The 27,545-nt window shown below is 40.7% G+C and overlaps 1 protein-coding gene across 5 annotated transcripts; it reads right to left on the bottom strand.

Moving 5' to 3' along the window:
• Window positions 1–402: 402 nt before the first annotated feature.
• On the bottom strand, window positions 403–26,367 carry clip1a (CAP-GLY domain containing linker protein 1a). Of its 5 annotated transcripts, none has more exons than XM_086206198.1 (27): window positions 26,136–26,309; window positions 19,987–20,352; window positions 17,966–18,516; window positions 17,350–17,474; window positions 17,034–17,250; window positions 16,696–16,893; window positions 16,262–16,353; window positions 15,996–16,056; window positions 13,216–13,320; window positions 11,171–12,073; window positions 10,854–10,970; window positions 10,293–10,350; window positions 10,075–10,158; window positions 9,723–9,879; window positions 9,432–9,597; window positions 9,131–9,346; window positions 5,676–8,129; window positions 4,625–4,762; window positions 4,424–4,530; window positions 4,193–4,313; window positions 4,051–4,103; window positions 3,865–3,885; window positions 3,441–3,558; window positions 2,664–2,814; window positions 2,485–2,537; window positions 1,507–1,634; window positions 403–1,409 (listed from the first exon to the last, which is right to left on the bottom strand). In XM_086206198.1, the coding sequence occupies exons 2-27, from the start codon at window positions 20,075–20,077 to the stop codon at window positions 1,181–1,183; spliced, it is 6,714 nt and encodes a 2,237-aa protein (XP_086062324.1). In that variant the 5' UTR covers window positions 20,078–20,352; window positions 26,136–26,309; the 3' UTR covers window positions 403–1,180. The 5 variants fall into 5 exon arrangements, with proteins under 5 accessions (XP_086062324.1, XP_086062321.1, XP_086062325.1 ...); XM_086206195.1 differs by having other exon boundaries at window positions 17,966–18,519; window positions 26,136–26,306; XM_086206199.1 differs by lacking the exon at window positions 3,865–3,885 and having other exon boundaries at window positions 26,136–26,304.
• Window positions 26,368–27,545: the final 1,178 nt, after the last annotated feature.

Raw genomic sequence — 27,545 nt, 5'->3', positions numbered from 1 at the left:
TCTTAGTTTCCCTCCAGATAAACCTGGTCTCCCTTTACACTGGAGTCTGTGGATTCTTTCTGTTTCGGTTATACTGCGTGGAAAAAAGAACGCTTAGCTTTTGTTGTGCCATGAAAACTTTTGCTGAAAGGACGAAGTAAATCGGAATTTGTTGGGAAATTAACATCAACTTCTAAGTCATCCATTTTCTCTCCAAATATTCCATTAATTGCCACATCTCAAAACACATCATTCGATCAAGGACTGAAATAATAGTGTTTAGAAAAATGTAACGCTGTGCACCTCAACTACCTAAAATGGAAAGACGCTGGCTTGGGTGTTGGTCGGCGTCTCTTCCTGTTCTCTGTCAAATTCAATTGTCATATCAAGCAAATTGCACAATCAACACAGATGTTCATTTATACGTAAATTTTATTTATCTTTATACAGATCTTCAAAACATTTTTAAGAAATACTGAAGTATTTCACTGTTTCACACAAAAATGGTCATTTAATTACAAAGAAAAGTTAGTTTTTTTTGGAAAGGCCATTTGACTGGAGCGGAGGGTTTACACCATGAGTGAAGAAGTGCTGCGAGTTTCATCCGGCAGCTCTGTCGTGAGGACCATTTACAGTTCCTCTTAAAGCCAAACATCTCTGTTCCATGCGAGAGCCGGCGGATCTCTGATAACCCTTCCCATAATTACACTCAATCCACCAAACCTTAGAGTTCATAGTATTTCCAGGCATAAAAAAATAAACTATAGCTGATTTTTGCGGAACTGACATTTCTCAATCAAGACATTTACATTTTCAAATAGACACCTTTTATGATTTTATACCATCTTTGTAAGCACCTGACAAGCTGTGCAAACCATCAGGATACTGATAAATTAAATCATCTGAGGACTATCGTTCTCCCACAATGATGCCTCACCTTACAGCATCTTCTCACTCACACGCCCACAGATTCATCTACAGATAGAAACCGTTCCCTGCTCTGTAACGCTTGTCTAGATGTCTGAGATTCCCAGGAGAAGGTTCTCCTCTACGAGCGATTAAGGGCTGCTGTGGACAATAAAGACGCTTGGCGAAAACAAACACACAAAATGCACGCGTACAAACCAGAACCCCAAAAGCACAGCGTGATCTAACGAGATGTGCAAATATATTGATTGTGCGAACGAGAGTTGGAGAGGCTTCAAAATGTCTGGTCGTCATTACAGGAGTCAGTCCAGTGGCCAAAGACCTCACAGATGTCACAGTAGGGACGTTCTTCACCCTTGCTGCCATGGTAGGTGGTGTGTGGAGGCGATTCTGGCATCTGCATTTGTGTGGGACAGTCCTCTGTGTCATGGAGGTCGAAGCAGTCGCAGATGTCGCAGAAAAGTCGTGGGGGAGGTTTCTTCTTCTTGGGTTCCTTGTCGAGACTGCAGAGGAAAAGCGCGTCTTTGTGTAACTGGCAGTCCAGGAGCAGCTGCTGTTATCTTACAGGAAGTTGTAGAAAACATGCAAGATGAGACTCACCCCTCATGGTTCTCCAGCTCACTTGGATTATTCCCATTGAGAGCAGCAGCAGCCATTTTCTCCAGTTTGTCCTTTAGTTCGGTGTTCTTCCTCTGAAGGTCAACAATGACTGAATTCAGGAACTCAATCTGTAATAGAAGCATGCAACATCAGAGCTGGAACACCATCTTCAGCAGAGATTCTCTAACATGATATTTATCTAAAAATGGACAGTTATATCGGGGTTGTTCATTGTGTCAAGTGTCAGGCTTAATGACAAAGAGAGCAGAGACCGTGCCTCGCCAAATCCTGGGAAAATCAACCCAATCCCAGCCACGGTGGTGAATCAGCTCTCTACTCAGGGTATGATTGAAGAAGAGCTCCTTGTTAGGCGCTAACTACTGTGACACACGCAAGACCCACTGTGACAGTGACAGACACACATGCACAAGTGAAGCTGATGAAAAACATGAACAAACCGCTGCCTGATGGTGGTGTAGCATTGCCAACATCAGAGACAAAGCAGAGCAGAGGGGTTGGATTGAAGAAAGAGAAGAAGAAAAAAAATATGAGAATCAAATTACCCAAAGCCAGACAACACACTCGAGTCATCAATGACAGAGAAAATACAGTATAACATTTTGTAATAAATCACAGAGAAGCTGGAAGCCACTAAGAAGTGAGGGTTCTCAGAGAATTTCTTCCCATTCTGGATGAAAAGCTCAAATTTAGACTCCTTTCCCCTCTGTAAAACATTATACTGTAATATGAATCCAACTCAGAGAACAGTGCTAGGTTAGAAGTCCTATGTTAGTAAATGTAAAAGCATTCAGGAAGCTTGTTTCCGTACAACTGGCCCAAATATGAGGAAATGCCAATGAGACAGAGAGTTCTATGGGCCAGGGTAGGGAAGCATCTTTACACTGAATGTGTCAATGAGGAAAAAAAAACTATCAAACTATTCAGCTGTAACATCGGGGGTCACCCTGACATACGCACCTGACTCTCTGCAGTCTCCTTGTCCTCCCTTAGTTGGTCCAAAACTACATCGCCTGAAAGTAACAATTACAAGGTTATATAAAAGCCTCAGTGGCTGTTGTAGAAAATGAAGAGCTGCCTTTCTGAGGCCAAAGAGATTGCTGATGGAAATAATCATGACATTTATAGAAAAGTAAAACCTGAGGAGCTGGTGGTGGTATCAGGTGCTGCAGCCCGGTCCTTCTCCAGTCTCTGAAGACACTGCTGCAGATGAAGCTTGTCCTGCTCCAAACTCTGAATTGTACTCTGCAATGTCTTAATCGAGGCACTTTCTCCACGCAGTGCTGCCAGCTGGGAAATAGTTCAAAACTTTAAATACTGGGAAAAGAATTTTATTAATCTGTACGCTAAAGTATCGTAGTAGAATGACAGTTAAAAAAAAATAATGGTACAATCCTTCACTAATTTACAATTTATTAATTGAGTACACAGTCCTCTGTGCAAATGTGTTCAAAAGCTACATTCCATCAAAAAAGTGTAATTTCCCTTTCAAAAATGGAAAGTTAAAGTCTCGAACGCCTGAAGACATTTTTTTCATCTCTATATGAGTTCTTGGTAACTCCAAAATTCAGAATTCAAAGCTTAACAACTAGCAACCAACTAACAAACTAGAACCAGCCACGAATGATTAGCTCACGTTTATTTGAACTCATTCAAGCTTAGTCACAGTCGAAACAGATCTATTGTAGGGAGTTAGATTTTAGCCAGAATCGGAGTGTTTATGGATTATTGAGCATACAGCAAGAAAAAAAATGACTCCATTTATACAAGACAATTTGTTTGAGAGTTTGTAAACAGACATTTTGAACCATTTTGCTGTTTTTCGTAAGCGGCTTCCCATTAGCTTCAAGCTAATAATATGTGTTCTGTGTTTTCCTGATTCTGGAGCCATCAAGAAGCCTGCATTTGATTCTCACCTCAGTCCTCAGGTTTTCCACCTGCTGGTCCCTTTCTGAGATTAAGGCACCGTTTTTATGGATGGACTGTTGGAGCTCGGACTTCTCCTTGTCCAGCTGCTCCTTCAAGGTGCTCTCACTGTCAAATAACCACCCCCAAATATATCTTAGAAATATAGTGAACGAAGGCACAGACGGAAAAAATGGTTCCAAGTGTACCAAAAGAAATTTCAAAGAACATTAACAAAAAAAGTTGGAAACATGCAAAATCAGTTTTAATATTTATGGGACATATTTCAGTGTTCAGCAGGCAACTTTTTATATTGGGACTTGGGATGCACTGTACTATGCTTCAAGGTTAAACATTTCCTTAAATTGTAAATAAATGAGTGCCACGACAAGTTCACGACTCAGCACTGGTCACATAACATTAATAGTGAAGTACCTGAAGGCATTATTTGGCAGGCTTCGAGGGAAAGACACACAATTACACACTATTCATTTCGTTAGTGTCACACAGGTGAAAGCGTCGTCTGGTTCGCGCTCATTCGTGCAACACAAACATACAAACTCACATTATATTGCAGAATTTTCTTAGCTCTGAAAAACTGAATGGATTATATTGCCATACCTTTGCTTCAACTCTTCCAACTGTTTTTTGAGTTTTGAGCGCTCATCTTTGAGCTGGAAAAAAAAAGGGAACCATTTAAATTTGATCAAGGTCAGTAGAAGAGAGAAGAAGCTGAGGATCACTCACAAGTAGAGTGTTGTACCTTCACAAGATCACTCTGGTATTTGTGATTGTTACCCAGGTCCTGAGTCAGTTTCTTGTTCTCGTCTTGAAGCATCTGCAGGGACTGGGACTTTGTGGACATGGTCTCTTTCAGCTTCTCACTGAGCACAGAAATGGAAAAAATCTTCCATTGAAGGTCCTAAGTTCTGCTACTGATATCATAATGCTAGATTTGGATTTCATGTAAACCCAACACGGAGGACAGACTCACATTTCCTGGGACAGATTCTTGTTCTTCTCCGTTTCCGTGCAGAGACGCTCTTTGGATGCATTCAGTTCTTCTTGGTACTTGGAGTTATCTTTCTTTACCGCTTGCAGCTGGAGAAATAATGACATTTGTGCAGCTTCAAGACACTTCTGCACCAGTTTCTCTCCATTTTGTTAGCTCAATGAAAAGCACCTCGTCTCTGACCTGAGACTCCATCTCCTGCTTGGAAGTTTGCAGCTTCTCCAGCAAAGCTTGCCCTTCATTCTTCTGCTGCATCAGAGCAGCTTTCTCCTTTGTCAGCTGTTCGAGAGCCTCAGCAGTCTTGCCAGAGGCCTCTGAAGCCTAAACCATGCATGAGCAGGAATATTCGTTAAGAACAGTTTTAAAGTAAGAGCAGTCTTTGGCTGGTTGATATCAACACTTGATGACCTCAACCAACCACGCAGACACCCAAATCTAAATATCTTTTGATTACAGCCTATCATCTTATTTTAATATCGCTTCACAAATTAATTGCATGCTTAATTTTTGATAAACAAATGACCGATTTTGAAATCAATTATCCAAATGTCAGTTCTTTGCCATTTTCAAGTATATTCACTTTGGGAAAGTAAAAAAATGACACTAAAGAGGGAAATAATTGAAATGTCCTTTAAAAGACTCTACAACCTGTGGCCTCAGAACGGATGGAGACTTAGCATCATTGATGCATGGAGTCAGAAAAGAATGAAGAATTTAGCAGGTAGCACTTTAACAGCTGTTTGTGTAGGACATCAAACCACTGCCAAAGTAAATCCTGAACAATGGTAGAAACCATCAGTTGTCCCTAAACAGCCCCCAGAAGCAATCATTTATCCATTCATGCTGCCGTTCTCCAGCGTGCTAAAAGAGATTCAGCCTGGAGTCAAGATCAAAATCAGATTTTGGGGGGTCATGATCACTAAGAACAAGTATAACATTTATTTTCCATCATACAGGTACATGTAATTTGAAACCAGCTAGGTTTAGACCTACATACATGGCATTTTTGGCATTTGCCTCATTTTAGATCACGTTATAAGCCCACAGGAAAGCAAGTAAAGGCTGGGAACTAAGCTACAAAGCAGCAGTTGGCCGGTAAATGGAAGATGAAAGTTAGACATGAAAATAAGAGCAAGGAGGAAAGGGAGACAAACCAGCGATCATGCAGTGATAGGGTGACATAGCCCCAGCCACTCTACGGTGTGAGTATCAGTGATTACTACGGGAGGAATACCTCAAGCTGTTTAGAGATAGCTTGTTTTAGTTGGGACTCAAGCTGCCTGACTTGCTGGGTGGCTTCGTCCCGCTCCACCTGCAGGGCATCCTTTTGAGCTGTTACATTGGCAATGCTGGAAGAAATCTCCTTCTTCACGGTGGCAGAAGCAGATGCTTCTGCGGAGGCAGTCTTGTACTGCCTTTCCAAAACTTCTTTATCAGTTTGTAGAGATTTGACGTTGGCCTCTAGTTGCTGCCGGCTAGACTGGATCCTCTCTAACTCTCCAACCAGTCTTGACTGCTCTGCGAGCCATTTTTCTTGGCTAGTGTGGAGACATGAAATGTCCTGCTCCAATGTATGCTGTTTAGCTAAGAGGCCCTCCTTCTCTGTGGTCAGGACCGTCATCTGTTTGCCCATCTCCTCAAGCTTAATTAACAGCTGCTGTTTATCTTCAGATAGCTGACTAGTTTCTTCTTCCTGCAACTTTAATTTTGTTCTCATAGCATCCATATCCACTGTGACAGACTTCTTTTGCTCCTCAGTTTTCTTGAGATAGGAAGAAATCTCTTCATTCTCCTGAATACGTTTGGACAATAGTTTTTGCAGTTCTTCATTTTTTTTGGTGAGACCATCCTTGTCTAAAAGCACTTGTTTTCGCTCACTAGCTTCAACCTGCAGCTGGGTCTCAAGAAGGACCTTGGCCTCTGACAGCGATCCTATCTGGCACTTAAACTCCAGGATCTCCTGAAGCAGCGGTTGCTTTTCTGTCTGCAATGACTGCATTCTAGCATCAGCTTGAACCTGCAACGTTTGCAGTTTCTGGTAATCCTTTGTGAGATTATCAACTTGTTGAACAAGTTCTGATTGACATTTTTCAAAATCCTTAACTTGTTTGCTATGCTCTTGAATAAGACCATGTTTTTCCTTTTTAAGAATTTCAAGATCTGAGATGCATTTCTGTTGTTCAATTTGTAGATTTGCTTTTTCTTTTTTCAAAGAATTCAACTCAGCCTCGACCAAACCTTTTTGGCATTTGGTTTCCTCTACTAATGCTGTTAAATGAGACTTCTCTTGATTTAAATCAGCATTGGCCCTGGAGTAACTATCCAACTGGTCTTTAGTTGTTCGGATGTCACTTGCTAGCTTGTCTCGTTCAAGGGACAGAGAATTCTTCTCAGATATTGCTTTGGTGTGCTTTTCTTCTAACTCTCCCTTCTCCCCTAGCAAACACTCATAATCCATCTTCTGCTGCTCCACCGCTGCTTCCAGGTTCATCTTTTCCTTTCTTACAGCATGAAGAGCCATCTCAGTTTCAGAATTCTGAATGCTAAATGCTTGCTTCTCTTGCTCAGAGGAGGATAGTGCTTCTTTCAGTTTCTCGTTGGACTGAGACAGCTGTTCTGTGATGACTTGAAGATTTGTCTTATATTCTTCTATTTCTTTGATAAGTTTTTCTTTCTCATTACACACTTTTCGTTGTATTGATAACAAATCATCTTTCTCTTGCAGAAGGTGAAGCCTTTCAGAATCAGTAACCTGACTACTCGTCTTAAACTCTTCCAGCATCTGGACCAGGCTCAGTTTTGATGCTTTGAGGTCTTCACATTCACGGATCGAACTATCCAAGTCTTTCTGCACGAAACTGAGTCTATTCTGGAGCTCCTCCTTCATTGCCTCCAGGCTCTTTTTATCTAATGTGGCAGCGCTGATTTCAGAAGACATCTCTGCCTTCTCTTTTGTTAATCTTTCTGTGAGGGCCTGCAGCTGGGTATTCTTCATTGTGAGATCTTCCTTTTCCAAGTTCACAGACTGGAGTTTGGCCTGCAACTCAGCATTCTTCACATCAAGAGCCTTTTTGGCATTTCGAGCAGCATCTCTTTCTAAAATAATGTTGTCCTTCTCATATGTGAGCTTAGATTTACTTTCATTATGGTCCTCTTCAAGACGGTTCTTTTCTTTGCAGGCATTTTCATAATCTTCCTGTAGCTGCTTCTTTTTAACCTCCATTTGCTGAATGTCCTGTTGATGCTTTAAGAGCGTGAAGTTCGTCTCTGCATTTTGTCTCTGAAGCTCCTCAATTTGGGCCTGATGCTCACCATTAGCTTGTTTCAGGTTTTTGTTTTCAGTCTGTTCTTCCTGAAGACATTTTTTGAGATTCTCCAGTTCATTGTTCAAAAAAGTTATTTTTTCATCTGAATGTGCGTTGCTGGCGAGTAATTCTTCTCGACGTCTTAAAAGTTGCTCTCTTGTTAGCAACAGTTCTCCATTCTGGACTGAAAGCTCCTGGAGACTTGACTCTAGAGCAGAGAGCTTGCTTTGCACATCTGAGCATTGTTTCTCCAGTTTGAATTTGTCAGCTTTAACGTCCTCATTTTCCTTACACAATTGTTCCAGATCTATGTTCTGTTTTTCCAGTTTTTTGGATAAGTGCTCAACCTCATGCTTGTGGCAGTCAAGCTCAGCAGAAAGGCACTGGGAAAGTAAAGTTGAAAGAAAAAAAAGGGGGGGGGGGGGTAATATGCACACGAGAAAAAGTAAGATAAATCCAAAATAAACCCAGCAGATATGGACATAAGTGGAATGCAAATGGAAAGGTTAAGTTGCAGAAGCTTTAAAAACAGCACAAGATTACACCACAGCCTATAGCAAAATCATTTTCAAAAATACAAAGCAGACATTTTCACTTCAGCTCTAATCTGATTGGGTTAGTATGAACAACTCTGACTAGTAAATATACAGAGAAACTAGCTGCTGATGTATTACCATCATCAACATCATCATCCACAGCATCTTACTTTATATTGTTGTGAGTTGATCTACACTGCGGGATCTTAGCGGTATTTATTGCAGTTTATTTTTGGAGCTTTTTGTTGTTTTTTTCAAAGTAAATAAAAGCAAACAGAAAAAAATACATAAGTGTTGACAATGAATCCTCTCTGTTAGGAAGAAGAAAAAGGCACAGAAATTATTTTAAGAGAAGGAACGAAATACAATGCTAGCGGGGTACATTTATTCAATTGTAATTACACTCATTTTTTGTTGGCCTTTCTGCGTTGATGTTGTCAACTACTCCAGTAACTACTTCGTCCATTCCAATTAGTCTATATTTATTAACTGTATCCCTGAAATTATTTACTTGTCATGTCATCGAACACAGTGCTAAAACAAAGATGACATATCAGGTTAAGTGTCAGAATATTGAGAAGACGTGAGCAGTTCATCACAAATAATATGCATGATGGTAAACAAGAATCAAAATGTACAAAAAGTAATTTCTCAACTCACAAAGACAAAATTATATGCAGTCATAACTAGTTATTGTTGGACAATATATTTTAGTACTTTGTATCTATCTATCTAGTATTACAATCTTTAAATCCACTAAAAATAAATGATTTCCAACTAGTTTGCTCTGTGAATTTCAGAATATTCGGTTCTTGTGTAGAAAAGAACATGCGCACGACTGTTCTCACCTGAACCTGTTCCTTGTATGGCTGCAACTCAGCCACCAGCTTCTCCAGCTCCTGGGTTTTTTCCTTGGAGGAGGAGATCTCTTTCTTCATCTTGTCAACCTTCTCCTGCAGCTCCTTAACTTGCTTCCCGTGCAGCTCTGAGGCCTGGGAGAGAGCTTTCTCCTGTGAAACCTTCAGCTCCTCGGCCAGGGTCTCACCTTGTTGCACAGTCTTCTCCTAGAAGACAGTTTTCATGAGGCAGGCGACTGAGGGTTGTCAGTGCACTGAAATTCTTTTAATACGACTGCCCTAAACCACTAACCAGCGCTGCGATCTTCTCCTGAAGGCTGCTTATTTCAGAATGATGAGTGTCTCTGGTTTCTTTCAGTTCCTGGTCTTTGTGGGACAGTTGAAGCTGAAGTTGTTCAGTCACCTGCGCCACCTTATTCTTTTCCTCTGCTAGCTGATTCTGTAACTCATCGAGCCTCCTGAGTGAATGAACAGGATATTCAGTGAGTGATAGCTTACCTCATTCAAAAACCTTGCTCTCTTCTGAAAGGGATCGAATAAATGAATTAAATGTGTTTTTTCCTGGAACAATAATGGTTGGTACCTCTCTTTCTGTATAAGGTCTTCATTCATTTTGGTCAGCTGTACTGAATTATCACCAGATGCCTTCATCATTTCTGAGATATCATTCTGAAGTTTGCTCTTGTCCTTTGTAAGCTGCTCGAGCTTCTCATCTGCAGTCCTCAGCTTCCTCTCCAGCTCTGAGTACAGACAATTGCAAACACTCTTATTCAGAAGGAGAATTTTATTCCATATGAATGAAAAACGCATGACAAAATGCAAAACACACCTTCTGCTTTTTTCTTTACATTTCTGTGTTTGTTTTTATGTGCAATTTTATGAACCTTTCTTTCCATTTCATGAATAAAATAAAATCAACATTCTACTATTCTCACCATTCAGTTGACTTCTGAGAGACTCTGATTCTGTGGTCAGTGTTGTGCACTGCTCTTCTTTCTTACTGAGCCTCTCAAGTGTATCTGTGAAACCAAAAATCATACATTTTATTCACTTGTAGGTTTTGAAAGCCTAGGTATTATTAAATTCTACCAGTTGACGAGACACAATGGGAGAAAAAGCATTAATGAATTGAAAAAAAATAATTCTAATTTACCTTGCATAGTTTTGGCAGATTTAGTCTGCTCCTCTGTGCTTTCAGTCAACTTCTGCTTCTGTGGGGGAAAATATGTATAAATATTAGTGTGCTGCAGCTACTGTGCCCAATATCTGTAAAGCTGTGTATGTCAGTTGATAAGTAACAGTTAAACTATGGTTAAAAGAAGATGTTTAAAGTGCAAAGTTATTTTATTGTTTGTTCTTTTAATCGCACTGGAAAATAAGCTGAAAAGGCCTTTTATCACAAAACCATTGAAGGGATGAGAAGACTTCATCTAAATTTCACCTACTGACCCTTTTAAGCGTAAAAGCAAAAGCAACGCAACTGAGGAAATTCTTAGAAATGATTGTATTTTCACAAGTAACTCACACCCATTCCCTGTAGTTAGTATTTGCCTGAAGATAACATCCTCAGATAAATTATTTTGGATGTTTCTTACTAAGGCATGTCAATATTGGACCTTTGTAGAGTGCAACTTTGAACCAAACTAAACCAAACACAGAAGGGCCTGCGACAGCAGCTGTTCATGTACAGTCCAATGGAATCCAAGAGCCTCACCAGGCCTCCAAGCTGCTGCTCCAGAGCATCCTTCTCCTGCTCTACAGTGGCCAGATTTTGCTTGAGAGAGAGGACTTCTTGCTGTTGGCCTTCCAACTGAGAGCTCAGTTCACCTACCTTCAACACAAGTGAAATAAAAAATACAGTACACAAAAGAACAAAACCAAAACTGGCAGAGCAAAACAAAATATTGAAAGGGACACAGTATTACTGTACACAATTACGGAGGTGGCTTTGCAAGAAGCAGAAAAATTAGGGACACTATTTTGCTAAAACATGGGACAATAATAACAGTTGGGGAGGATGTATGAACCTACCTTGGAACCCTGTGAGTTTTCTTGGTTATGAACTTCCTCTAACTGAGTCTTCAGGCTCTTAAGCTCCTGGTTACCTTGTGCCACTTTGCTGCGCAGAGACACCATTTCTGCCATCTGCTCTTTGGTTTCTCTCTCCTTATCTTGGGCCTGTTTTACCAATATATCTTCTTTCTCCTCAAGCTCCTTAACCCTAAGTTCAGCAGTATGAAGCTTTCCAAGGACATCCTCCATCTCCACAAGGTGCTGGTTCTCAGCTTTTTCAACGCTGGACTGTAGTGACTCCTCCAGTCGTTCTTTGTCTTCTGTCAGTGACAACAGCTGAGCCTTCAGGGCTAGTGTCTCTCGAGTCCAAGCAGCAGTGTTAGCTTCATGTTTGGCTCCAGCCTCCTCCAGAGCCAACTTGTGCTCCAACTTCAACTTCTCTAGTGCACTTTTGGTTTCTATAAGCTCTGCTGTCTGTTCACCTGCACCCTGACTGAAAGAGAGCTTAAGCTCCTCCATGGTTTGTTGGTGAGAGGCAACAGCAGACTCCAACTTGGAACGCCACTGTTCAATAGTGTCACCAAGCTCCTTCTCTACCTGACCCAAGCGCATCTGCAGCTGCTCTTTATCACCAGACAGCCTGACAGATGCGGCCTGGAGCTGGGCAGTTACCTCACTGTGGCTTTTTTCTTGAGATTCCAGTTTCTCTTTGTAATTGGCCTGCTCCTCTTGCAGCTTAGCTTCTTGAGAAGCCAACTGATTCCTCAGAGAGTTTATCTCTTCCAAAAGAGGAGCCAGAGCAGAGTCCTCAGAGCCCTCTTGGGTCCCCAGACGTAGCTGCAGGTCAGCCACCTCTCTAGTTCGCAGTGAGAGGTCCTTCTCCAGCTCCATTATACGGGATCTTTCTGACACAGTTGCAACCTTTAAAGCAGAAATTGTGTATTTAAATATATTTTCCAACTTGACAAACTGAACCAGTGTGATTTAATTAGAATGTCAGTGCAACTGAAGAAACGATAATGAATTGGCAAACTAGAAAAACTAACACAAGTCGTGTTTTTAGTTGACAATCTCTTTAATTTGCTTGCATTTTAAGATTTGCAAGACAATGCACTGACCTCTGGTGGATATAAAGGGGATGATTCAAATAAATGGCTTGAATGCCCCAAGCATGGATGAAGCTATGGCTGTGTAGACTGTGCAAGACACTTTGCGCCTTCCAGCTCACTTATCTAGTGATTTGGTAGAGGAATCAACCAAGAATACTTGGTGTGAACAGATGCACTATTCTCAAGTTCTTCTCCAAATGAGCTGTTTATACTAAAGTACATTACAATATTGGTATCAACACCCCTGCTGACTCTAATACCTATGTGGTAGACAGAGATGCATAGTCTGGACCAGGAGGTGGAGCAGGTTTAAGACTAGCAAAGGAAGGGACATCAAATAAGCAGGACAAATGGATGCTGGAAGGGCTGGGGAAGTAGAGAATGATCAGCTGGGGACAAGGGGGACATTTGTCTGTCTGGTTAAGCAGTGGTACTTATAAAACAAGAGCAAGTTATGTTTGGATATCTTACTGAAAAATAGTGCGATTACAATATGCATGTAGTTTTTTTTGCAAGTAATGAAAGATTGTTAAATCTTTCGGTCTAAATAGAAATCCATCAATCTGAAGTTGAATTTTGATAAGAGGTGTGTTGAAGAGCCTGACTGTACCCTAAATAATCTGATCGCGATCCGTGTATTGAAATATTCCCAATAAAGCTAACTGCAAGTGAAGTAAAGTGTGTGAAGAGAGCTATTCAGAAGTGTCAGGAAGTCATTTCAGAGAGAACAATGGTTTACAAAAATCATTCTCTGCAACAACTTGTAAAACTGAGATTTTTTTATGTTACTTGCTTTTGTGAAGCGGTCACATCATTTTCTCGTGTGAAACCAGGAAATACATTTTTTGGGTTCATTCACCACAAACCCATACAAAGAGAAGCTCCGCCTCTGATTTTTTTGGCCTAGCCCTTGCCCATACCCTCTTTCCAACACTTCGGAGCAGAATCCATTACCCTAGTGTCTTCTAACTCTCTTTGGAGTTTCTCAGCTTTGGTCTTTTCAAAGAGCAGGCTCTGTTCAAGCTCCTTAATGTGGGCATGCTCCAGTCTGGTCTGCGTCTGTTAGTGAACAAGGGGGAGAGGAAAAGAACACACCAGTGCCACCATCACATGCCAGCCCAACGCAGACAGAGAGGAGGGAAACAGGAGAGAGGATGTAGGGTTATGAACAATAATAGTGGTGGTGTGTATAGGTGTGTGTCTTTGGCCCTGTTCAGACCTGAATTACCATATGTCTCAAGTGATCCGATCACAGGTGGACAGCGCTAAGTACACAAGTTCACAGCTTGCATGATAATATGCCACTGTTGGTGCATGAATGAGATACTTGCACTTATACAGCGAATAACAGTTGAGTTGGCAAACATTCAATGTGGTGGTGGACACGTTCACACTGCTATGATAAGGTGGCACCATGTGGCCCTAACCACCTCTGTCAAATCTTAATTCATCCTAAATGCATTCACACCTGTACTTAGAGCTGCCCACTTGTGATCGCATCGCTCAGGACAAATGTGTATGCAGGTCCGAACAGGGCCTGTCTGTATGAGTACTGGGTGCGGGAGATGGGGGTTGGAGAGGAATGGAGATGGGAAAATACCCTGTGCAGAACTTTCTGGCTGTGCCATAAACAGCTGCACACAGGGAATGGTGGGAAATACAAAACAAGCAGCAAAAGGGAGGTATGTGCAAGATGTTGATGGAGGCAGTTTAGAAGTAACCATGCAAAATTGTCACCTTGTGAAAAAAGCATTCTGTTTGTTATGATACACACAAAGTTTGATAATGTGTGTAACCTTAGTAAATCACCTGGTAAATCGAGATATGACTTCACCAAATCACAGAGAGAAGGGCGTGTTGATTGCTGACCCAAACATGAGGTCACTTGATGAAACACAAAATATGTAATGTTACAGAATTCTGAGATTTCTTTGACAAGAACTCCAATTCTGTATTTGCATTTCGAATGTTTTAAAATCTGTCTAATTTAGCCTGTACCACTATGAAATTAAAAATAAAAAGTACACTGCTTTCTCTCTTTGTTGCTAAGGCCATTGTCCACACTGTATAATGTAAGTACAGTATAAGAAACCACCAGTCATGAGAGCACCATTGGCCTGGTTGTGACCAACTTAACAAACAACGTAGTAAAAGCAAAAAAGCATATTAGGCTCCAGAAACAGAAGGTTTGCTTTCGACTTCTTGGCTGTGTGTCTCATTATCAGGGTTTGTAGCTAGTAAATTAAGTATTTACTGCCACATTTTGTTGTTTCAGGTTTTACAGAACACCAAGGTTGAAGCTTCATTTAAAAACATGCACAATGCCACCAGTTTGAATATTGATCAAACAACATGTATCCATCTATCCATCAATCCATTTTCTATAATGCTTATCTGTTAAGGGTTGGGGGGGGGGGGGGGGGGCTAGCTGGAGCCTATCCCAGCTAACATTGGGCAAGAGGCGGGGTTCACCCTGGACGGGTCGTCAGTCCATCGCAGGGCCATAAGGAGCAATTAGGGGCACGGTGTCTTGCTCAAGGATACTTGCACATGTTCACTGGGGGAAGTGAGGATGGAACCAGCGACCCTTCAGTTGCTGAACGGCCACTCTACCCCTGAGCCATGCCGCCCCCAACAACATATATTTCATTACTAAATCAACCACAGTTTATGGTCAGTTTAGTTGCTATTGAATTTATAATAAAGACTTGCATTATAAATTAGTTTTTTTTTTTTTGCTGTTTGCAGAATGTGCTACGCTAGTTTAAAATTACTTTTCAATTCTTGCCAAAGATGTGTTGTTCCCATTTCGTTACAGTGGGCAAACCAAATTCAGGTATATGACTGGGAAGTGGAATGACAAGGGAGCATCGCCAGTGGTTCCATGCTGAGTACTGGACCAACATGAAAGACGAAGACAGGAGGGACAAGAAGAAGCAATAACATGACATCACTGAACAGGGAGGCACTGAGGGTTACAGCACAACATTAGTACACTTTCAACAGCTTGAAGTCAACAAAGCATTTTTGAGTTTAGCCTGTTCGGTGTGTAGTTGCTGCATGCAGGTTTTTAAGATATCAACAGCTGTTAGTACACAGGTCTTAAGAAGGTAAATGGGTATTCTAACCCTGCAGCCCTCATTTTTAAAGATCTATTCTGAGATTGGATGCCCTCGGGGTAATCGAGATGGTCGCCTGTGACGCACTGTGAAATAAATAACAGATATAAACACAGATTTCATTGAGCCCCAATACTCTGCACATCAAACTTGTAATGACAACATGATTGAGGAGGAATAATCAGATCCTACTGGGTTGAATTATTTTAAATTATTGGAGGCTACTTCCACTTCTCTGTGTCCACTCTTTTCCAGACTCCACTGGCCTTTATGACCACATCTTATTTAATATATATTCTTAAATGTTATAGAATAGATGCTTACAGCAATCAATGCATGTTGTCACTCATTATTTTACCAGCTGTTCTTATGAACTTTAATAGGTTGGTTTGTATTATGTTACTTTTTGGATTGTATTATGTTAAAATTTTGACACTGGGAGACAATGTCCAAATATGGTGATGGTATTATTATACAATAACAATAAAACAATTATTGGATGTCAGACCCACGTCACAATAACCATTCCTGAAAATGTTTTTTTCCTTTTTTGATATTTTTCTGGTTGTGAAATGAATTTGGGTCAAGTCTTGTGGCTTTGTGTAGTGAATTTACCTCCAGGTCTCCTTTGGTAATGCACGCTTCTTCTACACGGAACTGGAGGTCCTCCACTTTCCTATTCAGCAGAAAAACAGTTTGCTGTTATAACATACATTCAACATTCAGACCTCATTCTGATAAATCTCTGGAGCATGTCATAACTGCTCATTTCTCTTTTTCTGATTCAAACAAATTGTTTTGATTAACTTAATAAACGTTATTGCTTTATTGTCATGTATGACGATGTGTCTTTGAGAAGTCAGAACACCAGGGATCCTTACCTACGCTCCTCCTCAAGTTGATTGAGCAGCTCTACTTTTTCTTTGTCTGCAGCTTCTACCAAGGCACGTAACTGATCCATCTTAGCTTCCATCTACAACAAAAAGGCCAAATAAACATACATCGGGTTGGTAGTACAGACATAACTCTCAGGTCACCCAAGAACAGTTCAAAAGCATCAAAAATCACCTCAAAACTGAGTCGAATATTCTCTCAAGTCAACTAAAATAAAACTGAACATTATAATCCTTATATAGGGCAAATTTTACTTTACTTTACTTCAATAATTGCAGGACTGTTAAGTTTATCTATTTATGCCAGCCAGTATATGGCAACAAATATATGGCACCACAACTGCCAATTCTGGCATGGTGACCTTATTTGGAGAAGAGGCCAGATTAATGATAAACAGGAAGTTCATGCAGAGTGAGCTGACCTGCTCCTGGTCGTCCCTGAGCAGGGTAATTTCTTGCTCCATCTCTCCAGCGTGGCTCGTGGCTTTGGCAACCTCAGCTCTCTCCATGTCCCTCTCAGCCATGAGCTGCTCGATATGCTGTTGCTTCTCCTTCAGCGCTTCTTGCAGGGCTGTAGTGCCCGAGATCTTACGGTTGTACCGTGATGAGGTCTCTGTTAGCTTTGCAGAGACAGAAGTGGTGAGGAGAGGTGCGTTTAATTCAGGTCACATTAAATAACAGATCAACTCTTTAGTGAAATCCACTGCAGCTGACACAAACTTTCATTTTCACATTTTTATTTAATGTGGTTATGTCTCACCAGGCCTGTGCGGCTAGGTTTGGCGCTGACAGAGGAGGCCACAGAACTCATGGTACTGATGGATGAGGCACTGGGGCTTCGCTTCAGCCCCGCTGGTGTGGCCACTACTTTACGAACCGTTGTCTTTGCTTTTGCTGGAGTGGTGGATGGGAAGCCAATACGTGTGACCTTATGCACTGGAGCAAATAAGCCATATTTGGGTTGGCACTGAAAATATCTGTGGACAAATGATTGTCAAGTATGAGGCCACTGGAGTTCATACATGTGGTCAAACAGCTTTCCTCTTCATGATGTACAGATCCAGCAGGCTTCGTACCTTGTGCCTGCCACTGCGCCATCATTCTTTCCTAATGGCTCATCCAGTTCCACACCACACCACTCGCCTTTTGCAAAATCTGTTTCTCCAAGGAAACGTACCACTCCTGCCTTGGTACCACCAACCTGAGGAGAAAGTACTACACATTAGCCAAGATTTAATCCTTTCAACAGATAAGAGAGGCCTAAAGAATAATCAGCTTTGTGTAGTAATAAATCCTGTATGAGATAATTCCAACTAAGCAACACAAACAAATATTTGCCAGCCAAACAGTCAATATGTAAAACTGGGTTTTTTCTCCTTCCACTTTTTTTTTTTTTTTTTTTTTAAACACACAGCTGCAGGAGTGGTGGTGAATACATTTCCTCTGCTGCCCAGTAAGTACGAGTGACACTTCCTTTTAACAATGAGTCACACAAAAAGGGAGGGAAAGGGAGAAAAACAGGAAGGATGGTGCTCATCAAGATAAAATCAGACATTATTATACTCAAGAGGAAGAACTGTTTATGCCAATGATTGTGTTATAGATAGCAAATATTTGGAGTTTGGAGTCACTTTCTTGAAATATCTGGGAAGACTACAGTTTTCCTTTGAGATTATGTAAAATAATCTTTACCAATACACGGTCACCCATCTTCAGTTCCCTTTCCCCTTTCTTGACTGATCCGGTCTCTGAGAGGTTGGAGACAGATTCACTGTTGGTGCGTGCGAGGTTGGATGATGGTGTAGCTGGTGTAGTGGATGAGGCCTTCTTGGCTGCTGTGGTAGTTGAGGGTAATGTTGATTTTGAGGTGGGTGTTTGGGAGGCAACACTACCCACTGAAGGAGTGGGTGAAGCAGCACGGGATGGGGGCGCCGTCTGAGTTCCATTAGCCTCCCCCTCTGTGCGAGACAACTTGGATGGGCGGGTAAATATTCCTCGTAAGGCGTCACACTGGAAGTAACGCACACCGGCCACTGAGCCGTCATTCTTCCCAATGGGCTCATCTAAAACAATTCCTGCCCACTGTCCTGGGGCAAACTGCGTCTCTCCCAAGAACTGAATGTAGCCTGGCTTATTCCCATTCACCCAAACTCGTTCTCCAATCTGGAAGCTCTCACCAGCATTCTGCCCATCATCTCCACTGACAGCTGCAGCTGATTTGTCAGCAGCAGCACCTTTGGCTCCTGCTGAAAAATAAAGGTGTGAATTGTACAAAACATGTAAATATTGTGTGATTCATGACCATTTTATTCATTCATGTTTTTCAATATGATTACAGTAACTAATTATTCTGAATTCAGGATTCACTTAATAAAATAGTGAGTTGACAGAGAATTGCTTATCAGTTAATTTCATTTGTGCTGTGATGACACCTCCATATCAAAATGTCCAGGGCCCCTGGGTGAGCGGCTGTCTGCAGAGCCAGAGAACCAGCAATTTCAGGCACCTGCAGTTTTAGCACTGCAGGGTAGGACCCCTAGATGGTGCTCGCAAAAAAAATACAAGGTAGTACCATTTTGAGTGAAATGTTAGGGAAGCACTAGAGGTTCGAGTGAAACAGTGGGACATTTGTAGCCATCGCTAATGATTAATTGTTTATTTGAAACATAGCCATCATCTCTCGCCAACCTTAACAAAGTGTTTTTGCTCCTAAAACACAGCCCTGCAAAAAATGAACGTCTATCTTGATCTAGATTTGCATTCCTAAATCTGCTGGTGCTCCGACTCTGCAGACAAATACTACTGGGTGAACATGTATGAGTACACTATACTACTGCAATGTGGTTATCAGGCAATTATGCATTCAAGAGGTATGGCTGTCCTTTCTACAACCAATTTGTAGCTTATGCACATAAGCTTACCATGTAAGACCTGAAACGGTATGAGGAAGGAGTCATTTTCTTAAAAGTACATGGAGCTCGCATAATAATTGGCACAGTGCTGCCGGCACCCTAATTTAATATGCTGAGACCTTGCATGAGGCAAATCAGTGAACAGAATGTTTCATGATTAATTCTGCAACACAAGCATTGAGATATTGATGCTTCTATTAACACTCCCATAGATGTCCAATCAAAGCAAAAATTCTGGGTATGAAGGTTATTTCATATTCCAAACCATAAACAACAAAGCTCAGAGACGAAAGATGATTATCCTAAACACACTGTGGGTGCGGGCTTACAACCATGTTTCTGGTTGTACGCATGTAGCTGTTGGAGAAATCACTGACACAGCTGCCAGTCAAAAGACATGAATTCAAAAACTAAAATCACTGCCTTGCAGGTGTATTCCTCTGCCAACCAACTCAATAACTTTTTTAGATAATATCTATCAGATTTCACATTTTGGTTGATATATCTGTCTTGCTGTTGCAAATGTCAGCTGATTGCACAAGTATGAACAAGTACTTCTTAGGCTGCCAAAAGCCCAAGCTGTTCACATTAGTTCATTATGTCCACCTGCCTGAATTGGGTGTCTTCTTCACAATTATTTCATCAGTTATTACATGTCTTACTAAGGACTTTCTTTAAACACTTTACTCAATTACATTTTTTTTTAAAATAAAGATATACTGCCAATACATACTGCTATTTTTTTTACTACCCAGGCCTTCCAGAAACACTGCACTGCTGAAGACTTGAGGATTTTCTTACCTGCGCTAGGGGTGGTCTTAGGAGCTCCTGTCCCAGGTGGACGGGCTATCTTGCTGGGCACTTTGATCCCACTGGGCTTAGCTGTGCTCATGTTTCCTCCGCTGATCTGTTAGACCCACAAGGCTTATGTCCGTCAGTGGGTGCACACAGGGCCCAGACCATGAAAACAAATGGGTGCAGGTCTGTGAAAGTGAAGTTGCTCTCTCCTCAAAAAAAAAAAAAAAAAAAAAAAAAGATTTAAAAAAAATAAAAATATTTTAAAAAATTGAAAATAATGAATGAAAACAAAAACCAAAAAAGAACAACAAAACAAAAACCAGGAAAAGGGAGTAGGGAGAAAAAAAAACGGTGCTCTTGGAAACAACCCTGTTTGGAGTATAAAAAAAAGAAAAAAGAAAAAGAGAAACATTGATTTCATTAAGGATCATTCTGCTGCAAGTGGCACTAGAATAAACTAATAAACAGTAAGTACAGATACGGCTTAAAGGCATGCTCAAAGAATTTGTTTTTGGAGCTTCATCACAGGGGAACTTTGTCCTGTTATGACAACAAGCTCCCCAGCAAAGACCACGTCAGAGACCTAAAAATACCTGTCAAAGGCCAGACATCTATGTTAATGCTGTGAGTGACATCATGGTTTTCTGAGCAGCTATGACCTTGGCCACACTTTACCTATGTCCACAACCCTGGTCTCTCAATCTCTTGGTCTGGCCTAAAAAATCCTAAAATCCTAAATCGGGATTATAGTGGAAACATGACCACCACCAGCAGATTCAGATTACTGTGTTGGTCAGATTATCTCACCACAGACAGTGATTGGTGGAATACACAGTTTAATTGTAGGCTCCCTGTTGTTAATATGACAGTATGATGGACTGGCCCATCATGATGGATAACTAGAGATAAAATCCCAGGATAAAATACTGACAAGCTTTGGGTTTCAGGCCAGTGAACCATCAGATCAGTTATTTCAGTACAGCATTGCATCAGATGAACAGGACTTCTGCAGAGCAGGTGCATAAAAAGACACACAGAGTCTGATTGGTATTGAAGGCAAGGTACACACTAACAACTCAAAGCAAGAATAATGCACTTCTTTAACACAGCCAAACAAATACTAGTTATATTTACTACTTGTGCATAGTTATGGAATTCCTTGTTTGTATTCACGATTAAGGGCTGAAAGCATTTGTGAAAACACATTCCTTCTTCCATCATGAGGCTATGTTGTTATCTCACACACAACATCCAGTTGTTTGGAAGTTTTATGACTAGTCTGATTCCATGTATTACCCACATATCTCATGTTTTGAATGCTCCAAGTGAGAAGGGATGCGTGATATTCTATATATGCAGACTCAATAACAGCAATTAAACAAGAACAGGAGGATGCATCACCATGTTTATGTCAATTTTTCAGGCTTTTTGGCATGTGAGGCCATTACATTTCAATACAATGATTGGCTGAAAGAGCTTGTCTGTCAAGGCAAGTATTCCACTCTTTCATAGTGGTTTTAGATAGGAGGGGATCCAGATTTAAGTGTAAAGCTCAACTTTGAACTTGTAAGATACAGATAATCTCACCAGGCTAGATATTACATCATTCTTTATTTGCAGAACATTTGGAGAAGTCCATTAATCATATATTTATTGTTTTTTTCTCATCATCCATCGTTTATTGAGCAAATTGGGCTGACATTTTGCTCATCAGACTGATACCAATTATTTAAAAAATTAGCAATATCTGCCAAAACTGATAATGTGTCACATGCATCCTCTTAGTGAGGCTTGAATAAATTTTCAAATGCTATATTGGCCTTTACTTTCAGACAAACCTATTTCAAAAAAAAGATGACATCACTGAACTCATGATAACCTTCAGATGGCGTTTTCATTTCTCCTCCAGAGTCAAACTGTCAGACTTTTACGTCAGCTAAGGTGCAATGCCTCACATGGGGCTGAAATTTAATACAGAACTTGTTTAACGGTGTCACACAAACATGTTTTGCATTTCTGAAAGAGTCAAGAGCTACAGTAAGGACAGACCAGAGACCGCCCTCTCCCACACGCCAAGATATTTCTCAGCAGAGAGAATGAAGGGTGCCCATCAGCAGGCAGCGACCTACTTTGAACACAGTGTTCCAGTTTTCACCCGCTGTGCCTTAGAACGATACTGATGAGTGCCCTCAGGTCAAGAGAGGGCCAGCAAAAGAAAAGGATTTATTGCTTGAAAATAGCTTGGGGGGGGGGGGGTAGTTAATGTCACACAAACGTTTCTTATGTGTGACATGCACTTGTAGAGATTTTGGAGTAAAATTATCTGGAGGAAAATAAAATAAAATTATACATTTAGGTTTGGAATTGACCCATAAATGCTATATGACAAAAATCTTGATTCTTTAATTGCCACTCTAAGCTCAAGTTAATCTACAAAAGGTTGTCTTTTCTGGAAAAAACACATCACTTTACTACAACTGTCATGTGATCAGGACAGAGGATTTTTCAGCTCAGACGGGTGAGCTGATGCAGTCAGCCGAAAATGATCCACTTACTCTGGAGAATTTCCCACTGACTCTTGCTCTAATCCTTGGAGGGGGGGTGGAGGGGGGGGCAAGTACTGAGTGTTTCTACTACAGTAATAACACTCACACTTTACTAGAACAAACTAGCACAACCAAACCATATTTAGTCAGCTTCATTTTGTGTTGCTGTAAACAAAAAGGGAAAATGACCACAGCCTGTACAACAGAACTGAGGTTTAGCTTAATTCTCAAATGACAGCAATATAAACAATACTTATACATTTGGGGAAGACTTCACTATATTTCAGAAAATGTATTTTTGAAACAACTTCATGCCTAAGAAACTAAATAAATCTGTAGATAAACACCAACGTCATTGATAAACACTGAACTAGATGAACATTTACCTTTTTTTTTGTTTATGTGTTGGGAAAAAGTATGTAGACTAAACTCTGGACACATACACCACAGATTTAAAAGTCTTTCTTAGCTAATTTGCTATGATGCTCGAAAAGTTACTGAGGGAGCTTCACCGGTTGGGCATTTAGCAATCTGTGTAAGACACGCAAACCAAATAAAATGATCAAAAGTTAACAACTTTCTTAAGAACATGCTAATGATGTCTCTTTCTATCTACAATTTTAATCGCTGGAGTGTAACTCATCATAAGAGGCTGGTTTGTTGTGGAGGCCGCTTGTGACCCAGAAATGACTCAATATCTTAAGTGTAAGAACATTCTTAGACCCACTAACATGGTACCATTCCCACATCTTTTTAACAAAAGTTAGAAAAACACAACAAAACATTCTGATACTAATACACACTAAACCAACTTGTAATGAGAGAAGAAACACTGCATCCATTTCAGCCTTGCAAGTATTTCCTCTCTAATGCTCATGGTGTCATTGCTTACATTAGTCAGCAGGGTTTCATTCCACATTGTATTTCAGTGGTCTAATATTAACCACCGGCATCACGAATATTGAACCAAGTACAAACTGGTTTCCTCTGAATGTTTTTACAGCACATCCAGCTATGACTTACTGGTCTAAATCCCTCTCATCCCTCTAAATCTCTGTTTCATGCCAGAAGCATGCGGGACATTTTAGCAGGAGATCTGTAAGATTTACTCACATCAAGAACAAGACATATGCATTCACATCCTTAGAAGTTCACTTATGTACATTTTGCTTTCATCCTCACAAGAGCAACGAGAGCTGCAGCTCTTCCTTCTTGAGGAAACATCTGCTAGGTTGATTAAGTAGGCCCCCGTTAGGACTAACAGAGGATAGTGGGAAGAGACCAACTAAAAGAACATCTGAACAAATGAAGGACCAGTAGAATAACCTGTTGGTGCTCATAGTCTACCAGCAGACATTTCACCAAGAACCATCACATTCCTGTATTTTCTTGTATTATACAAACTCTAGACTCTATTCAGAAGTGACAGAGTCCTAAAGCGATGGAATACACACAGGGACAGGATTGTTCATAGTAACATCTAAACTTCCCTGAGCTAATTCGGCCCATAGAATGCATTAGCTGGGTGTATTTATCACAGTAAAATAGAGCTGAAATAACGTCTCAATTCACACACTAGTTCATAAAAAGAAAATTAACAACTTTTTTGATAATTTCTTAATTGTTTCAGTCTTTATTCAAGCAGAAAATGTTAAACTGTAGCTGGATTTGCTGCTTATGAGTCGTATATGAAAGAAATAAAATCTTTAGGTTCTGGACTTTTAGATGGACCAAAGAAGCTGTCTGAATGTGTCATCTTGAGAAGCTTTTTGGGGAAACTTTTAGGAACTACTAATTTATTAATTGTGAAAATTCCCTTTAACTGCAGCCTTAAAGTAAGTAAAACTTCTGGTTTGTTAAAAGTCTCATACAGTTCCCACCCCACTGGGAGAAATAATCTAATGAAGTGGAGAAGGAAGTGACCACTTTGTGTAATTGTCTGACTTCCTCTCCCAAATGAAAGCGATGCTTTTACACATTTTGAATCTAAATTCCATAAAGAAAAGTTCAGGTTTTTTCAGAATATATTATAAATATTTGTGTCTTCTAGAAGTATTGAGCTTGATCATAAACAAATTTAAGATGAGCAAATTTAATAAAATAATCAAAACTTAAAATGTTTAATTTCTCAAGGACAGGGTGGGGATGTGATTTTATTGGCTTTCTGTCCCAAAATATTTTTTGCACAAGTGTAAGTTATTATTACAGGCTTAGTTGTAGGGATGGATCAATTCTTAGTTTGGCTGATTAGGATCTTTGATATTAAGAATTATCCTCATTATCAGTATCTGCATATCTTCATCGACTGGCCTGCTGGCTGAGATATTTCATTAACGTGCATTTTTCAGCATGTTCAAAGTTTACACTAAATTCTTTATTTAATAAAAACCCTTTCCATCAAACTTGTAATTTAAAGGCAACCTTGTGTTGGCGTTTGTACGACTGATATTTTTGGCAGTGAAGTTTTATCACTGCAACTGATAATTGGCTGCCATCATCAGTTAACAGTCTCCTCTACATACAAATGATCAGTATTGGCCCTGGAAAAAAAACAGAATCAGTCAATCCATACTTGGTTGTTGTGGGTGCTGCTTGTGACAAAGCAGTTAGCACTAACTTCAGCGTGAGGAGATAGGAATATTCAATACACTAACATTTCCACTTCATTCTGACTAATCTGATGCAAACCATTTACAGAATAAATACTTGCATTTAAGAATTTAACAGGAATATCGGGTGTTTTCCAATGGTACTGCTCATGAAACTGTATGCAAAGAGGTGTTCCGGGGGCAAGTCAGAGGAAACCGGCCCAACAGCTTTTTTGTCCTCCACAGAAAACAAAAACAACAACAAAAAACCCAATAACTTAGGTCACACGTAGACTAAACCCCAAAGCTGTCAGACTGCCTCACAGGCTTAATCCAAAACTATAATTTATACTTTGGGTCGGGTTAGTGAAGGGTCCTGGTAAGGTTACACCGCCTTGTTAACCCCAGTAGCTTCCAGACGCGGCTGTCGATGAGGTGGCACATCTGGCAAGACCAGTTCAAAAAAAAAAAAAATCACGACGTCTGCTAATTTATCTTACTGATCTCTGGTGAGCTAATATCCCATTTAAATAGCTATAAAAAGCCACCTGCTCAAACAGCCGAATGAGTGCAACAAACCTCTGTTTTTGACGAATAGTGATAGCAGCAAATTCCACTGGTCAAAAAGTCTCCGCAATGTCACCGCAGCTCCAGTAGGGCACACTGCCGCTACAAGTTTATACGTTACTCAGCCTCACGCATTGCTACAGATTAGCCGGTAGACAGCTCGCGGTCCGCACATCACATCCCGCTGACTTTGATGTCACCTATCCGGCTTATATGAATCCTGTCAGCTTTTCCGATAAGAACAGATGGGATTAGTTGCCAAGTAACAGGGAGGCCCGTGCGAACCGGTGGTCAGCACCGTAAGAGGAGCTGCTTAGCTAGCTAGCTGAAATAACACCTCAAGTAATGCCTACGTTACCTGAACTTTAGCCCAATTTCACTTCCTCAGTTTACCAGTAGTCAGTGCACCTCCAACAAGTTTAAAATACACAGCCTCGACGTGAATACTAACCTGTTATGTTTCCGTAGAGCTTACGTCCTGCGAGGGAAAGAATATACAGCTAGCAAGCTACGAGAGGAACCACGACGACTGCTGCTCGGATCACAAGCAGGCACAGCCCAGCTACGAGCTGCCTGTCCAACGACCGACAGGAACGTCAACCGCAGGAACCGACCAAAGACGATGTGTTCAGTAAAGATGGAACCCTCCCCGGCTGCCTTGGGGAGCACAAACACTTTTTAAACACAACACTTCACGCGTATCGATGTTACTTGTGAATCAAGCCCTGATAACTGTGATGCGCAAATACTTGCAGAAATGTAGAATGTTGGTTTTGAGGGTGCTAATGAAATAGGTGGCTGTGCAAAATAAACCAAACAACCGCCGTGCAAGTACTTTCACAGGTCCACTGCACTGTGAACATTTTTCAATTTCACATCACCAATCGGAGCCTGATAAAGTGAAACAAAATTAGATTATAAATTTTACTTGGCTATACATATATCTATATCTATATATATTTTCAAACAATTCTCTGGTCAAGGTAAAAACATTCACTCAAAATAGTCTTCTTCAGAAAAGTAGGTAAGTATTTGATATTGAGTTTACTGAAGTATCAAATGTAAAAGTACACATTCTACATATTTGCATTTTCCAGTCCTGCAGGGAGTTCATCAAGTTGTGTCTCTTGATTTCTAGGCAAAAAAAAAAAAGTATTGTTCTTCAAAGTAACTAGTAACTGATGTGTTGAGTAACTGATGGGTCAGTAAAAGTACAAAGTACACTGCAATATACCGATGTACAGATACTTTAGTATTGTACTTCAGCATGGTAATGAGAAAGAATACTTTCCACCACTGACTGTAAACTTCGTATAAAAAAACCTTGTATGTCTACTAATTAAGTGCTAAATTCTAGTCACGGCAAACTTTCAGGTAATCTAAAATCCTCTGAATTGTACCAGTTGAGGTAAATGCAGTGAAATAGAAGGTATAGTTCATCCATTCCATGAATAACTGGATAAAGGCAAATGATCCTTTAAAGTGCAGACATTTCAAAATACAATTTAAGTCCCAAAGCGTGTCCAACAAGTGGAACAAGAGTCCACCACTGGATATGTCTGACTTGTTTATCCATCCATCCATCGTCATCTTCCGCTTATTCCTTACTAGTCGCGGGGGCTGGAGCCTATCCCAGCATCAACATGCAAGACAACACATCCCTGGGTAACAACCATTCACACTCATATTCATACCTACGGTCAATTTAGAGTATCCAATCAGCCTAGTCCCCAATTGCATTTCTTTGGATGGTGGGAGGAAGCCGGAGTACCCGGAGAGAACCAACGCAGGTACGGGGAGAACATGCAAACTCCACACAGAAAGATCCCGTGCCTGAGCCGGGACTCGAACCCGGAACCTT

This window comes from Aulostomus chinensis, chromosome 6 (genome assembly GCF_037954235.1).
Source record: "Aulostomus chinensis isolate RoL2024-O1b breed Wild chromosome 6, RoL_Achi_v1.0, whole genome shotgun sequence".
NCBI lineage: Eukaryota > Metazoa > Chordata > Actinopteri > Syngnathiformes > Aulostomidae > Aulostomus > Aulostomus chinensis.
The sequence above is the reverse complement of the archived record's forward strand: the minus strand, read 5'-3'. Positions and strand labels throughout refer to the sequence as shown.

Coding starts and splice junctions, on each gene's coding strand:
- clip1a (XM_086206195.1), bottom strand. CDS start 20,077: ATGAGCACAGCTAAGCCCAGTGGGATCAAAGTGCCCAGCAAGATAGCC. Junction 8,130..9,130: donor CATACAAGGAACAGGTTCAG/GTGAGAACAGTC, acceptor TTACTTTCCCAG/TGCCTTTCTGCTGAGCTTGA. Junction 2,538..2,663: donor TACCACCACCAGCTCCTCAG/GTTTTACTTTTC, acceptor TGTTACTTTCAG/GCGATGTAGTTTTGGACCAA.